This window comes from Stegostoma tigrinum, chromosome 4 (genome assembly GCF_030684315.1).
Source record: "Stegostoma tigrinum isolate sSteTig4 chromosome 4, sSteTig4.hap1, whole genome shotgun sequence".
NCBI lineage: Eukaryota > Metazoa > Chordata > Chondrichthyes > Orectolobiformes > Stegostomatidae > Stegostoma > Stegostoma tigrinum.
The window spans coordinates 40,532,198-40,546,949 of NC_081357.1; the positions used below are offsets into that span (position 1 = coordinate 40,532,198).

General features: G+C 40.2%; 1 protein-coding gene across 4 annotated transcripts in view; it reads right to left on the minus strand.

The window, feature by feature from the left end:
• The window catches only part of rngtt (RNA guanylyltransferase and 5'-phosphatase), a 376,302-nt gene extending 365,769 nt beyond the window's left edge, over window positions 1-10,533 (minus strand). For all 4 annotated transcript variants that reach the window (XR_009445676.1, XR_007247610.2, XM_048531774.2 and 1 more), the window contains exon 1: window positions 10,105-10,533. Coding sequence is in view for 2 of the 4 variants with exons in the window: in XM_048531774.2 (XP_048387731.1) it covers window positions 10,105-10,168 (64 nt within the window). In the remaining 2 variants the exon portion in view is untranslated. The remainder of the gene's footprint in view (window positions 1-10,104) is intronic.
• Window positions 10,534-14,752: the final 4,219 nt, after the last annotated feature.

Consider the following 14,752-nt stretch of genomic DNA (forward strand, 5'->3'; position numbering starts at 1 on the left):
CATTTGGATAGGTACATTGGTAGGAAAGGTTTAGATGAATATGGGCCAAACACAGGCAAATGGGGCTAGTTAGGAAATCTGGTCAGCATGGATAAATTGGGCCAAAGGACCTGTTTCCATGCTGTATGACTCAATGATTGAAAATTTAAAGACATGCAAAATTGAAAAATTACTTTAAGGACACTAAATGCAGTGTAGGTAGTTGTATTGGTTACTTTGTCACAGCACGATCTTCCAAACACCAAAACATGAACTTATTTTTGTTGCTGTCATTCAGAAAACAAAATTGTTCATCAATATATCAAAGCATCATATTTTGCATTTTTAGTATCACTACAATTATTGGTCTGGACAATGGGAATTCTAGTTTAATTTTCCCACTGCAATGTCTATCTGTGCACTTGGAGGGGAACTGAAGAACTAGAAGGACCAGGTGTAGACAATCAATCATTCTAATGAACCTACTCTGAGCTGCCAAAAAAATGCAACTATCCCTCCTCATACAAAGGGGACCAAAATTATATGCAATATTCCATACCAATGCCGTGTACAGTTGCAGCAACACTTCCCTACTTTTAAACTCTATTCTTTTGATGATGAATGTCAAAATTCCATTTGCCTTCCGTATTACCTGCTGTTTTGCATAATATTTTCCTGTAATTCATACAAGTGGTGATGTCCCCGTGCACTGATGCCCTTGTTGTTCCCAGTAATCGAGGGTCGTGGGTTTAGAAGGTGGTGTGAGATGTTGCACACCTGCCACTGTATGCCAGTGATGGGGACAGTGAATGTTGAAGGTGTGACAAGGGGTGCCAATCAAGTGAGTTGCTTTGCCTTGGATGATGTCAAGCTTCTGGAGTCTTGTGTTGAGCAAGTGGAGAGCATGTCATTGCACGTTTGACTTGTGTCTTGTAGATGGCCCTTTAGGCTTTCAAGTGTAAAGTAGAGAATTACTTGCTATATAATTCCCACACTCTGACCAACTCTTGTAAAAATGATGTTTATATAGCTGGTCCAGTTCACTTTCTGGATAACAGAGGGTTGAGAGATAGCAATGCCGTTGAATATCAAGGAATGATGGTTGGAGTCTTTTGCGTTGGGGTGGTCCCTGCCCAATAGTTAAGCTGCGAGAAACATTTGCACCATACAACATCCAAATCCCAAATGTTGTCCAGGTCTTGCTACAATTTGACATGGCCCATAGGCTGTTTCAGCAACAGGGCAACTGCAAGTAGTGTTTAACATTGTTCAATGATGACTGCACATCCCCACTTCCGACCATATGACTGAGGGAAAAATCACCGACGCAAGAGCAGAATATGTCTGTGCATCAGACATTACCCTAATAAACTCTTGCAATGACATCCTGGAACTAAGATGATAGATTTCGAACAACCACAACCATCTCCCTCTGTGCTAGGTCTGACGCCAACCAAAAAGGGAGATTTCCTTCAATTCCCATCAACTCCACTTTTGTCAGGGTTCCTTGAGGCCACACTTGTTCAAATGTGGAATCAAAATGTACGTCACTTAGCACAAAGTTCCAACCTGCTAACCTGCTCTCATAGCACAGCATGTGGCAATGACAGTTGTGTTCCTGTGCAATGTCAGTAATTCCAAAGAATTTCAAGGACAGGTTGCTAGATACTCTCTTGTTGGAGATAGTCATTGCCTGGCCCTTACATGGAACAAATGTCACCATCTAATTCTAACTGCTAATCAGTTCTCAAGACACACTGACACAGACTACTTCTTTATCTAGGGATTTGTGAATGGCACTGATCACTATGGAAACAAGAGTGAAATTTCACTAGTTCTGTCTTATCACAGAGGAAAAGTTATTGATGAAGCAGCTGAAGATATTTGGGCTTGGAGGCAGTGTCACAATGAACCCCTGCAGCAAAGTCCTGAGATAATTGGTTTCCAGCAGCCAAAGGTATCTTTCTTTGTATTTGGTATCACTTTACCAAGTGTTGGAGACAGCGAAACCAGTGGCAGCACTAGTATAAGTATTGAAAATGGAAATAGTCAAACCAATAGTTTGATGTAATGTCTGGCAAATAAGAACATAATGCACAAAAATGTGAAATTGCCTATTCTGGCAGGAAGAATAGAAATGCATATTATCTAAATAGCTAGACAGCGCACAGCTGCGATGCAGAGGGATCTGTGATAATGGGAACTGCAGATGCTGGAGAATTCAAGATAACAAAATGTGGGGCTGGATGAACACAGCAGGCCCAGTAGCATCTCAGGAGCACAAAAGCTGATGTTTCGGGCCTAGACCCTTCATCAGAGAGGGTCTGATGAAGGGTCTAGGCCCGAAACGTCAGCTTTTGTGCTCCCGAGATGCTGCTGGGCCTGCTGTGTTCATCCAGCCCCACATTTTGTTATTATGCAGAGGGATCTGATTGCCCAACTGCCCAAATCATAAAAGATTTGTATATATGTACAGTAGCCACTCAGAAAAGTTGACAGTCATTATTGTATTCATATTCCCCCTCATAATAAACAAAAAGTGGTTATTTTTCAGTCATACAAAGCATTAGTTGGGCCACATCTGGAGTAAATGTACAGTATCAGTCCCCTTATTTAAGGAAGGATGTAAATGCAATGGAAGCAGTCCAAAGAGGGTTTCCCAGATTAATGCCTGGGCTAGGTGAGGTTTTGGCAGGGTGGATGTGAAAACAATGTTTCCTCTTATGGAAGAATCTGAAACTAGGGCTCACTTGTTTAGGAAAGAGTTGAAGAGATTTTTTTGTGTTGAGAGCGTTAAGCAATTCTCTTCATCAAAGAACAGTGGAAACAGAGTCTTCGAATATTTTTAAGCAAGAGGGAATGAGTAGATGGAAATGTAATCAGTTTCAGCCATTGTGTTGTTATTGAGGAGTTGAGCAGCCTAGACCTACAGCCAAAATGTACACTTTCAACACCTTATGGTTTTAACACGGTCATTGTCTACTCCTTCCCTCTACCTCCTACACAAGCAAGATTAGCAGCCACAGAACCTCTAACCAGCAAGTTTATTTGAGTTTGAAAGTTTTTAAATAAAGTTTATCAGCCCACTCCATTTTCTGTGCAAATCCAAGTCTAAAATATTTTTCTGTTAATTTAGAATTTTTGTATTACGGTCAGGGGTTATATCGATGAGGAAAAGAATAAATTAGATTAGATTCCCTACAGTGTGGAAACAGGCCCTTCAGCCCAACAAGTCCACACCACCCCTTGATATATCCCACCCAGACCCATGCCCCATAACCCACACACCCCTGAACACTACAGGCAATTTAGCTTGGCCAATCCACCTAGCCTGCACATTTTTGGACTGCGGGAGGAAACCAGAGCACCCGGAGGAAACCCACGCAGACACAGGGAGAATGTACAAACTCCACACAGACAGTTACCCAAGGCTGGACTCGAACCTGGGTCCCCGGTGCTGTGAGGCTGCAGTGGTAACCACTGAGCCACCGTGCCACCTCATTGTTCAGAAGAGAGTCATATTGGACATGAAACATTAATTCTGTTTCTCTCTTCAAAGTTCTCCAGCACTGTTTTTATTTCAGATCTCTAGTATCTGCAGAAATTGGCTTGACTCTTACTTTGTTTAGATAGCTTGTCTTAACTTTTATTCTTGTATCCACGTGGTTATAGGATTATCGAGGATGGCATTTGAGCAATACAGTTGAAAATGATTGAGGAGATCAGGACGTAGAATCAGTTTGAGTGGAGATGAGGAATAGTAGGGGAAAGAAGTCACTAGTGAAAGTGGTCTCCAGGCCCTGTAATAATAAGCACTAAAAATGAGACAAAATATTCAAGAAGAAATGTTAGTTGCTTGTAATAAAAGGACAACTATAAGCATGATTGAGTTTATCTTCCAGAAAAATCAGATTGACAGTATTAGCCTTGTTGAGGAGTTCATAGAATGGTAATGAGGCAGTTACCTAACAGCAGCATTTCTGGAACTGACCAGAGGACAGGTTGAATCTTAAATCCAGTTTGGAATGATAAAGACTGGGGCCAAGACTGGTACTTTAAACCTAAATAACGGCAGAACAATACAGATGCAGTGGCAAACATTCAAAGAATATCCAGAGTATCCAAAACATGTATTTCTTCTGTAAAGAAAATTTCTAAAGAGATCTAACATCCATGGTTAGCTGAAATAATTACGGACAGCATCACCCTCCCTTCAGCCTTCTCTGCTATAAACTTAGGTCTGCTGTGCTCTTCAAAAGAGGATACAAATAAACATTCCAGTTGCAATTGTAAATCACAAGAGAAATAATGCTAAGTGATGAAGCTTTAGGCTGGTAAGTGTCTGGGTCCAGACGCATTTCATCTTAGGGTCTTAGAAGAGGTTGCTAATGAGGTAGCAATTGTGTTGGTGCTAATGTTACAAAATTCCTGGGATTCATAAAAGGTTCCATCAAACTGAAAGATAACAAATATAAACCCTTTATTCAGAGCAACACGAAGGCAGAAAACAAATAAAGTATAGGCCAGTTAGATTGACATGGTGGAAATGACATTAAAGGGCTTGATGCCGCATGCTTAGAAAAAGTCAAGGTGATCAGGAAGAGTCAATATTGTTTTGTCAAAAAGGAAAATCACATTGAATTTATTGTGGGTCTTTGAAAGAGTAACAAAAGCCGTGAATATTGGGAAACCTGCGTTTGGATTTCCAGAACAAGTAGAAATTAGGAGTAGGACTAGGCAATTCAGACCTTTGAGCCCACCCTGCCGTGCAAATGAATGTATGTGTTAAGGTGCCATTCAGACTTTTATTGTGGAAAACAATAACTTATGGCACAGGGAATAACATATTAGGAATGGATAGAAAATTGGCTGCCTGGCCAAAAAAAAATCCATAAACAGGTCTTTCTACTTTTGATAGTGTGTAATGAGTGAAGTCCCATGGGACTGAACTGGGCATCAATGCTTTATAATTTACATAATGATTTAATGAGAGCCGCAAAGGTATAAGGGCCAAATTTGCAGGTAAGACCAAGATAGCCAGTAAAGTATGCTGTTAATAAGACATAAGGAAATGGTAGGTGGACATGGACTTATTGAGTAAGCAAAATGTTGACAAATAGAATATAATTCGCGAAAATATGAAGTTGTTCGCTTTGGCACGAAATAATAAAAAAGCAGCATTACTTAAACAAATAATAACTTCAGAATTTCAAGATGCAAAGAAATTTAGATGCTCTGGTGTATAAGTCACAAAAGTTAGCATGCAGATACATCATCTAAACAAGGTAGCTAGTGGAATACCAACATATATTTTAAGAGGAACTGAAAGTAAGGAGATGTAAACAGATTGTGAAGCTGGATGAACACAGCAGGCCAAGCAGCATCTCAGGAGCACAAAGGCTGACGTTTCGGGCCTAGACCTCTCTGAAGAAGGGTCTAGGCCTGAAACGTCAGCTTTTGTGCTCCTGAGATGCTGCTTGGTCTGCTGTGTTCATCCAGCTTCACACTCTGTTATCTTAGATTCTCCAGCATCTGCAGTTCCCATTATCACAGATATAAACAGAAATGTCTTCTTTTGACTTGAAGATATTGGAATCAAAGCATTCTTTTTCAGTCTCCACAGATGCTGCTAGATCCGCTGAGTATCTCTAACATTTTGTTTTTGTTTCAGAATTCCAATATCCACAGTATTTTGGTCTTATGCTTTTTTTTTAAAAAAGTATCAGTTATTTGGGGCATTGGTAAGACCACATGCAGAATGCTGTATGTAGTTTTGGTCTCTATTTCAAGAAGGATGTAAATCCATTGAAACCATTTCAGAGGTGGTTTACTAGATAGGCATCTGGAATGAGCAGCTTGTTACCTGAATAGGTTGGACAGGCTTGGCTTGTTGCCAACGAAGTTTACAGGAATGACTGAAGTGTATAAACCAGGGAACTATAGATGGGTGTATGAATTAGAAGAGTTTGGAGGGACATGGGCTAAATGTTGGCAAATAGGACTTGATTAATTTAGAGTTGGACCGAAGGTCTGTTTCCATGCTGTACAACTGACTTGACACTGAATGCTTTTAACAAGGTGAATGTGAAAAGGATACTTCCTGTTGCGAGTGAGTCCTGTCTTATTAACAAAGACAAAGTCAGGTTTTGCTCTTTCTCTAATAGGAATATTTAGAGATAGATAAAGAAAATGTTCTTGTTAAGGCGGTAAGGAAAAGCCAGGGAACTATGGACCAGTGAGCCTGACATCAATGGTGGGCAAGTTGTTGGAGGAAATCCTGAGGGACAGGACTTAAATATTACTTGGAAAGGCAAGGACTGATTAGGGATAATCAACATGGCTTTGTGTGTGGGAAATCATGTCTCACTAACTGGCTTGTTCTTTTTTTGAAAGAATAACAATGAGAATTGATGAGGGCAGAGCATGGACTTCAGTAAAGCAGTGAACAAGGTTCATTGTGGTAGACTGGTTAGCAAGGTTTGATCACACGAAATACAGGGAGAACTAGCTTTCTGGATATAGAACTGGCTCAAAGGAAGAAATCAGAAGGTGGTGGTGAGGGTCGCTTTTTAGACTGGGGGCCCCATGGCCAACTATGTGCCACAAGAATTGGTGCTGGGTCCACTACTTTTTATCATTTATATAAATGATTTAGATGTGAACATAGGAGGTATGGTTAGCAAGTTTGCAGATGACACTAAAATTGGAAGTGTAGTGGACAGCGAATATGGTTACCTCAGAGTAAATGGTCTCCCTCCTACAGAAAGGATGTTGTGAAACTTGAAGTTGATCAGAAAAGACTGACAAGGATACTGCTGGGGTTGGAGAGTTTGACCTATAGGAAGAGGCTGAATACGCTGGGGCTATTTTCCCTGGAGTGTCGGAGGCTGAGTGGTGACTTTATAAAAAGGTTTATAAAATCAGGAGGGGCATGAACAAGGTGAATAACCCTGGGGTATGTCGCAGTCCAAAACCAGCGGGCATAGGTTTAAGGTGAGAGGGCAAAGATATAACAGGGACATAAGGGGTAACGTTTTCAGTCAGACACTGGTGCATGTATGGAATGAGCTGCCAGAGGAAGTGCTGGAGGCTGGTATGATTACAACTGAACAAGTACAATGGGTTTAGAGGGATATGAGCCAAATGGGACTAGATTGATACAGGATATTTGGTCAGCTTAGACGAGTTGGACCGAAGGGTCTGTTTCTATGTGTATATCTCACGAATAAATGACATTTAACAAATTCTTCACCATTCAAATCTTTTACACCATGGTAGTCCCAGGTGATGCCTGTAAATTTGATTACCTACTGTTAAAACCTTGTTATTCTTACACATATCTGAAATTTCTCTTGATATTTGTTGCTCAATTTCCCTCTAACTATTGGGTGATCTATATACAATCCCATCAAGGTGATCATTCCTTTTTTATTTCTAATTTCAACCCATACACTTTCACATGACAATTCTTTCAGAAATACCTTTTCTAGTTAGATTAGTCATGCTTTCCTGAATCAAAAACACCACTGCCCCTCCTCGATTGCCTCTTTCTATCCTTCCTTTAAAATTGGTTAGGGATAGTCAGCATGGTTTTGAGTGAGGGAAATCGTGTCCCACAACTTGGACTGTTTTCTGAGGAACTAACCATGAAGATTGATGCAGACAGAGTGGTAAACATTGAACAAAAACAAAGTTCTGAGGAAAGGTCACCATACTACGTTAGCTCTGGTTTCTGCTTCACAGATGCTGCCAGACCTGCTGAGCTTTTCTAGCAACTTTGATTTTGTTCCTGTCTTACAGCATCCGCAGTTCTTTTGGTTTTTATTAGAGTGATAGATATTGCTTACTTGGACTTTTAGTAAAGCTTCTGACAAGGTTCTGCATGGTAAAGTAATTAATAAAAAGTTAGATCACATGGAATTCAGGGTGAGCATGTCAACTGAATTCAAAATTGGCTTTACAGGAGTCAGAGTGTGATGGAGGAGTGCTGTTTTTCAGACTGGAGGCCTATGACCATCAGTATTCCACAGGGATCGGTGCTGGCTCCACTTTTAGATTTTATTCTCATGATTTAGATAAAAATATAGAAGGTATGGTTAGTAAACTTGCAGATGACACCAAGGTTGGTGATACAGTGGAGAGTGAAGAAGATTATCTAAGATTACAAAGAGATCTTGATCAATTGGGTCAATGGGCTGAAGAATGGTAGATGGAGCTTAATTTGGATAAATACAAAAAGTATTGCATTTTAGTAAAACAAACAATGTATAAATAATGGTAGGGCCTTGGATGGTATTGTAGAACTGAGAGACTTAAGAGTTCAGGTATAGAATTCTTTGAAGTTTGCATCACATATAGATAGATAGGGCAATCAAGGCATTTAACACATTCTCCTTCATTGCTCAGACCTTTGTTTATACGAGTTGGAATGTTACGTTGAGGTTGTACAGGGCATTGGTGAAGACTCTTTTAGAATACTGTGTGCAGTTCCGGTTGCCCTGTTATAGGAAGTTAATGATTAAGCTGGTGACAGTTCAGAAGAGATTTGCCATAATGTTGCCAGTAACTGGAGATTTGAATTATGGAGAAGAGGAGAGATAGGCTGCGACTTTTTTCACTCAAGCATAGGAGTTTGAGGGACGACCCTGTAGAAGTTTCTAAAATCATAGGGAGTATAGATAACGTGGCTGGCAGGTGTCTTTTCCCTAGCATGGGGGATTTCAAGACTATGGGGCACATTTTTACGGTGATAGGAGAAAGATGTGAAAAAGACAAGAAGGGTTTTTTTTTTAAAAAACAGACAGCAGTTCACGTGTGTAATGAACTTCCACAGGAAGTGGTGGATGCAAGTACAGTTACAACATTTAAAAGACATTTAGATAAGTAAATGAATAAAAAATATTTGGAGGGACATGAACCAAGCTCAGGCAGGTGGGACTAGTTTAATCTGGGATTGTGATCAGCATGGACAGAAGGGTCTGTTTCCATGCTGTATGACACTGTGGCCCTATAACTCTAGTGGATACGGTTCCAAAATTAAGGGTTAACTTTTCAGAGCAGATATGAGGACAAGTCAACACAGCAGGACAGGCAGCATCACAAGAATAGGAAAATCAACGTTTCGTGTTGGGACCTGAACTGAAGAAAGATCCCGAACCAGAAACAAACATCAACATTCCAACTCCTCTGATGGTGCCTAACCTCTTGTGTTCCTCCAACTCCACACTGTGTTGACTCTGACTCCAGCAGTTGCAGTTCTTGCTATCACAGAGATGGGGACAATTTTTCCCCCCTCTCAGACGATGTACAAGTTTGGAACTGTCTGCCTCAGAACACGGTGGAGCCAAGGTCGTATAATATTTTAAAGGCAGAGTTAAATAGATTCTTGTTAGGCTGGGCAACCAAATATCAATTAGAGATGTGAATGTGGATCTACAAACAAACAGACAAACAGTTTATGCAGCAGAGGTGGTTTACAGGCCTAACTGTCTACTTCTGCACCAATTCCATATGCCCCATTCAATTCTGTAATATTCATATTTATGGCCTGGTACCTAGGCGAAAACAAATTTACATACAACCATCTTTATGTGCAACCATCTGCATCAGGTTCAAGTGAACACACCAGCTACAAGCACTAGTAGGCGTCAGTGTGTTTTCGGAACAAAGTTTTCAATACAGACATTGCAGTAAACAGACTACCAATACTGCATTTTACCTTAGAGGCTTTGACTCATGATGCTCTTTTAATCAATTTCAACATTTAGACAGCTAAGGAAAGTTTATAAATAAAGTATCTTACACACCAGAAAGAACTGACCAATCAGTGTGTTAAGCAGAATTTAGGTTAATTAATACTCGTAGTATCCCATCCACATGTGAAAAACGTTCCTTCTTCAACCTTATTTGAAACGTGCTCCCTGGTCATGATTGGATGCTGAACAACATTGCAGCAACCGCCACCCCAACTAGTAATTTCGATTCAGCTAGACCACGGAACAAGTTTTCAAGCTTCCGAGATGATCTCCTCAGTATTTTGAATTACTGCACAATGCAACTAATCAAAGACAACAAAAGGAAAGCAAAAAGCATCGCCCCCACCATGGCTGATTTCTGACAACTCACCTGCCACCGGCTGTCCTCTCCTGGGACAATTCAGCCATCGCGGGGGGATTGCGCTGTTTGACATGCCGAAATCTCACACCACCACAAGTTTTCTTGCTTCTGGCAGCAGCGGGAGGGGACGAAAGGGGAAATATCGCCTCCAAGTCACTGCCGGATCCTCGTCGCGCTCTTTCCCTCCTCAAATCACAAGCGAGTCCCCGGCTTGGAGGCCTCAGCTCGGCCCCTAATGTCCCGGTAAGGCCCGGGGTTTGTTGCTGCTGTCGACTTAAAAGCGAAAACCCAAGGAAATACCGCTGAAGCCGAGTCTGTGTTTTCCGGCTGGTGGTATGGTGGAAATCCGCTGTCGCTGGGGGAGCGCCTTTAAACCGTTGGCAGCGAGTAGGTTCCACGCCGCCGGGCACCCGAGGGCAGAATGTGCACGCGCACGCATGCCCGCTCCCCCATCGCGCCGCGCAGGCATAGCGCGCCCCCGCAGCGCCTTATCCCCCTGCTGTTGGGACAGTCGCAAAGTGACGTGTCCAAGCGCACCCCATCCCTCACGTGACAAGTCGGCAGTCACACCACAGCAGGTTATTAGCCCGACAAGTTTATTTGAAATCACAAACTTTTGGAGGGTAGCCTCTTCGCCAGGTGAAGTGTGAGACAAGGACACTGAGACAGAATATGTAGGCAGAGAAATCAAAAGGTCATACAAATGGTGTAAGTGGAGTGTTAAATAATAAGTCTCTGCAGGTAATCAAAACTGCCAGACAGTGTGAGAAAAACGTCATCAGCTGAATAACAAGTAAAGGGATGACTGATTAAATGAGGCAGATAGATAATTACAAAAAAATAAAAATAAGGTGGTGCTGGAGACAAACCAAATGACTGTAATAACATTGATAATGGGAACTGTTATCTTGGATTCTCCAGCGTCTGCAAAGTGTGGAGCTGGATGAACACAGCAGGCCAAGCAGCATCTCAGGAGCACTCTGATGAAGGGTCTAGGCCCGAAACGTCAGCCTTTGTGCTCCTGAAATGCTGCTTGGCCTACTGTGTTCATCCAGCTCCACACTTTGTGATCTTGACTGTAATAACATGTAAGGTATGAGTCACATGCTGAGGGTCTAACTAAAGTAATAAGTAATCCAAAACTGTACAAAGTAATTGAGGTAGAGTGATCATAATGATTTATCGAGGTGATGGTGTCAAAAACAGGACCGTAAGAAAGATTTTACTGATATAGAACAGAGTGTTGGGGTCACACATAACAAGATCACAGTTGAGGCTGTATTCATGGGTACAAAACTTGGGTATCGGTTCCAAGGCAGCATTTGAGATACACTACAATGCAGAATTGCCAAGCAGAAACTGGTAGTCAAGTTCTTAATTAGTTTGTACAGTTTTGGATTACTTAGCTTAGATCCTCAGCATGCAACTTTTTTTAAATTCATTTCATGGAATGTGGGCATCACTGGCTGCAGCAGCATTTATTGCTCAACATTAATTGCCTAGAGGGCAGTCAACCACAGTGCTATAAGTCTGGAGTCACATGTAGTCCAGGATAGCAGTTCTCCTTCCCGAAAGGGCATTAGTGAACCAGATGGGCTTTTCCTGACAATGAGCAATTATATCACATTCATCAGTAGATTCTTAATTCCAGAATTTTATTGGCAGGATTTGAAACCCTGGACCCCAGAACATTACCTGGGTCTCTGGATTAATAGTCTTGCAATAATACCACTAGGCCATCACCTACCCTGTAATACCTATTGTGTTGTTACAGTCATTTGGTTTGTCTCAAGCACTACCTTATTTTTAATTTTTTGTAGTTATCTCTGCATCATTTTATTGGCTGGGACTTGGGACTCAGATCTGGATTTTTTTTTCTTGCCTACCTTTAGGCTCTGTTAAATCTTTTAATTCTGGTTTTTGTAACCAAGTGAGCACTAGTGAATGGCGACTTTGTGCACTTTTCACTGTATTTATGTATTCCCATACTTAGTACATGATAAATAAATAAATCGGATCCCTTCGCTTGCAATTCAACTGTTGACACTATACTGACACAGACTGACACTTTTGATCACATGCAGAAACTTATTATTTGACACTCCACTCACATCATTTATATGTTCTTTTGAACTTTCTGCGCTTGATCTTTCTGCATATAAATTCTGTGTCAGTGTCCTTCTCTCTCATTTCACCTGACGAAAGGGCTATGCTCCAAAACTTGTGATTTCAAAAAAAACCTGTTGGACTATAACCTGGTGTTGTGATTTTTGACTTTGTCCACCACATTCCAACACCGCTACCTCCACATCATGACTAACATGACGTGTCATCATTCAGGAAATACACAAGCCTGCATTCTTACAAAATCTAAAACAAATTCAATCATAATCTAATTGAATGGCAGAACAAACTTAATGAGTTGGATAGCTCACTCCTGCTCCTTGTCTGTATGTTGACTAGGACCATTCAAGAAATTATTGGAAAATCATAACTAATGCATGCACTAGCTCTACAACATGGAGCCATATTTCCAAAACTCTTCATTGGCAAAAGAACGAGCTACCAAAAGACACAGATTTAGGATAATTCCCAAAATACTTACAGGCAACATGAAGTGAGAAATGGAGAAGTCTTTGTGGTACAGTGGTAGAATCTAACTTCAAGTATTATTTGCCCCAAAGGTATGTCAAAACACTTGATTAAAAGTGGCTTTTGGAGATTTTGTGGTATCAGGGGTAGCATTCCTGCTCCCAGACATCATGACCACAGGAAGATTCAATCATAACAAGGACATAAGAGAAAATACGAATGCTGCAAGTTCATAAAAATAAATAAGCTGTCTGAAACAGTGGGGAAAGCAGGGTTCAATGACTATATTTAGCAAAGATATACAGAAGGGGCAAGTAAGTGGAACTAATTGGATTCCTTTCAAAAAATAAAGTCAAATTCTCTTCTGTTTTACTTTATGCTTAATCAGTTCTTTCAAATCTAGTTAATGAACCACAAGGGTGAGATATTCAAGCATTAGAACTGGTGAAGAGAAAGGACTGATTCATAATCTCAAATGTTTGACTTATAAGGAAAAATTGAGGACAGGAAAGGAGGCATCTAAGGTTATCCTAATTGGTGTGAGAACAGTAGTTGTGACAATCTCCCTAGGAGTTGTTAATTTTTAAAAAAAAAAATCTGATTACCTCAGTCCTTTGTTCTGGTTACTTTTCCAGTATTCCAAACTGCTCCAGTTTCTTTTGCAATAACACTGAGAGGAACTACTGCCTTCAAACTCGACAATCTTCCATCTTCTAATCCCTCACAAAATTAAAACGGAATTTAAATCTCACCCACGTAATGGTCAATGATGAAAATAGCTTACAATGCAGGTCTTAACATTTATTTAACCACCTTCTGCAAACCACATGAGGTAAACTCTGCAACTAACTTTCTGAGGAAACGTTTGTGACAAACTGAAACTAGAAAAACTGATTGCACTCTATCCATCACCAGGCTGATATAGCCTGCTCTGAGTTATACTAAAATTGATGTTTAAATTAACTTGCAGTCTCAGAATGAGTTTAAAACTGAGATGAGGACAAGTTTTTATTCATTGAGACAATCATAAATCTTTGAAAGTCTGTACTTGAGAGAAGTGTGGAAAATATAAGTTATTGAAAATATTCAAGTGCAAGATCAATAGACTTGCAGCTATTAATAATAAACGAAAATGAAGACTGTGGGAAAATAATGTTGAAGTAGATCAGCCATGAGCTGCTTGAGTGATAGAGCAAGCTTCATGAAGAAAGGGATTCCTCCAGCTTTCCTTTAATTTATAATACCTTCTTTAATATGAAGTAATTGGGTTTTCCAACCTTTTAGGATTTACTGAACTGTTTCAAGCTTAGTTAATTTACATCTCTCTCAACCGAAGGAAAGTTGACATTTTCGGTCCTGACCCAAACGTCAAATTTCCTGCTCCTCTGATGCTGTCTGGCCCACTGTACTTCCCCAGCTCCACATTGTTATTTCTGACTCCAGCATCTGCAGCTCTTGCTATTTCTCTGAGCTGCACATCTCCAACTTTTCACAAAATAAGCTTACTGACAGTTTTATGATATTACCTTTCTAGATGTTAACCTCTGAAGGCAACATGCACCAACATTTTAAACAACATCAGATGTTTCAACTATAAATTGCATTTATCTCAATTTTTCCAGTTAAACTTTAATTCTTAATTGTATTCTAAAACTGAAATATATTCTAAACATGAGCTAGATATTCACTGCATAGAATAAATCAAATTGATTGAGTAGAATGTATGGGACACCAGTTCAGACTCTTAAACATATTTGATTGCTATCAAGAAATACTAGGGACGGGCAAGAAATACTGGCCAGCCAGTGACGCCCACACCACACAAATGAATAAGAAGAAATTAATTTTGCATGTGAAAAGTAATTTATTAAAATTAAGATGTTTATAGCTAGATAAATTAAGATAGACAAAACAGCCTTGCTGAACAATAATTGCCTTGTAATTTTATGATAGTTGTACTTTTTAAATTCTAGTCACAAGTAGAATCCATGTTTAAACCAAGGACTACAAACTTAAACAAAAACTAGAATATATAATTTTTAAATACATTTTAGTGTTAAGTATC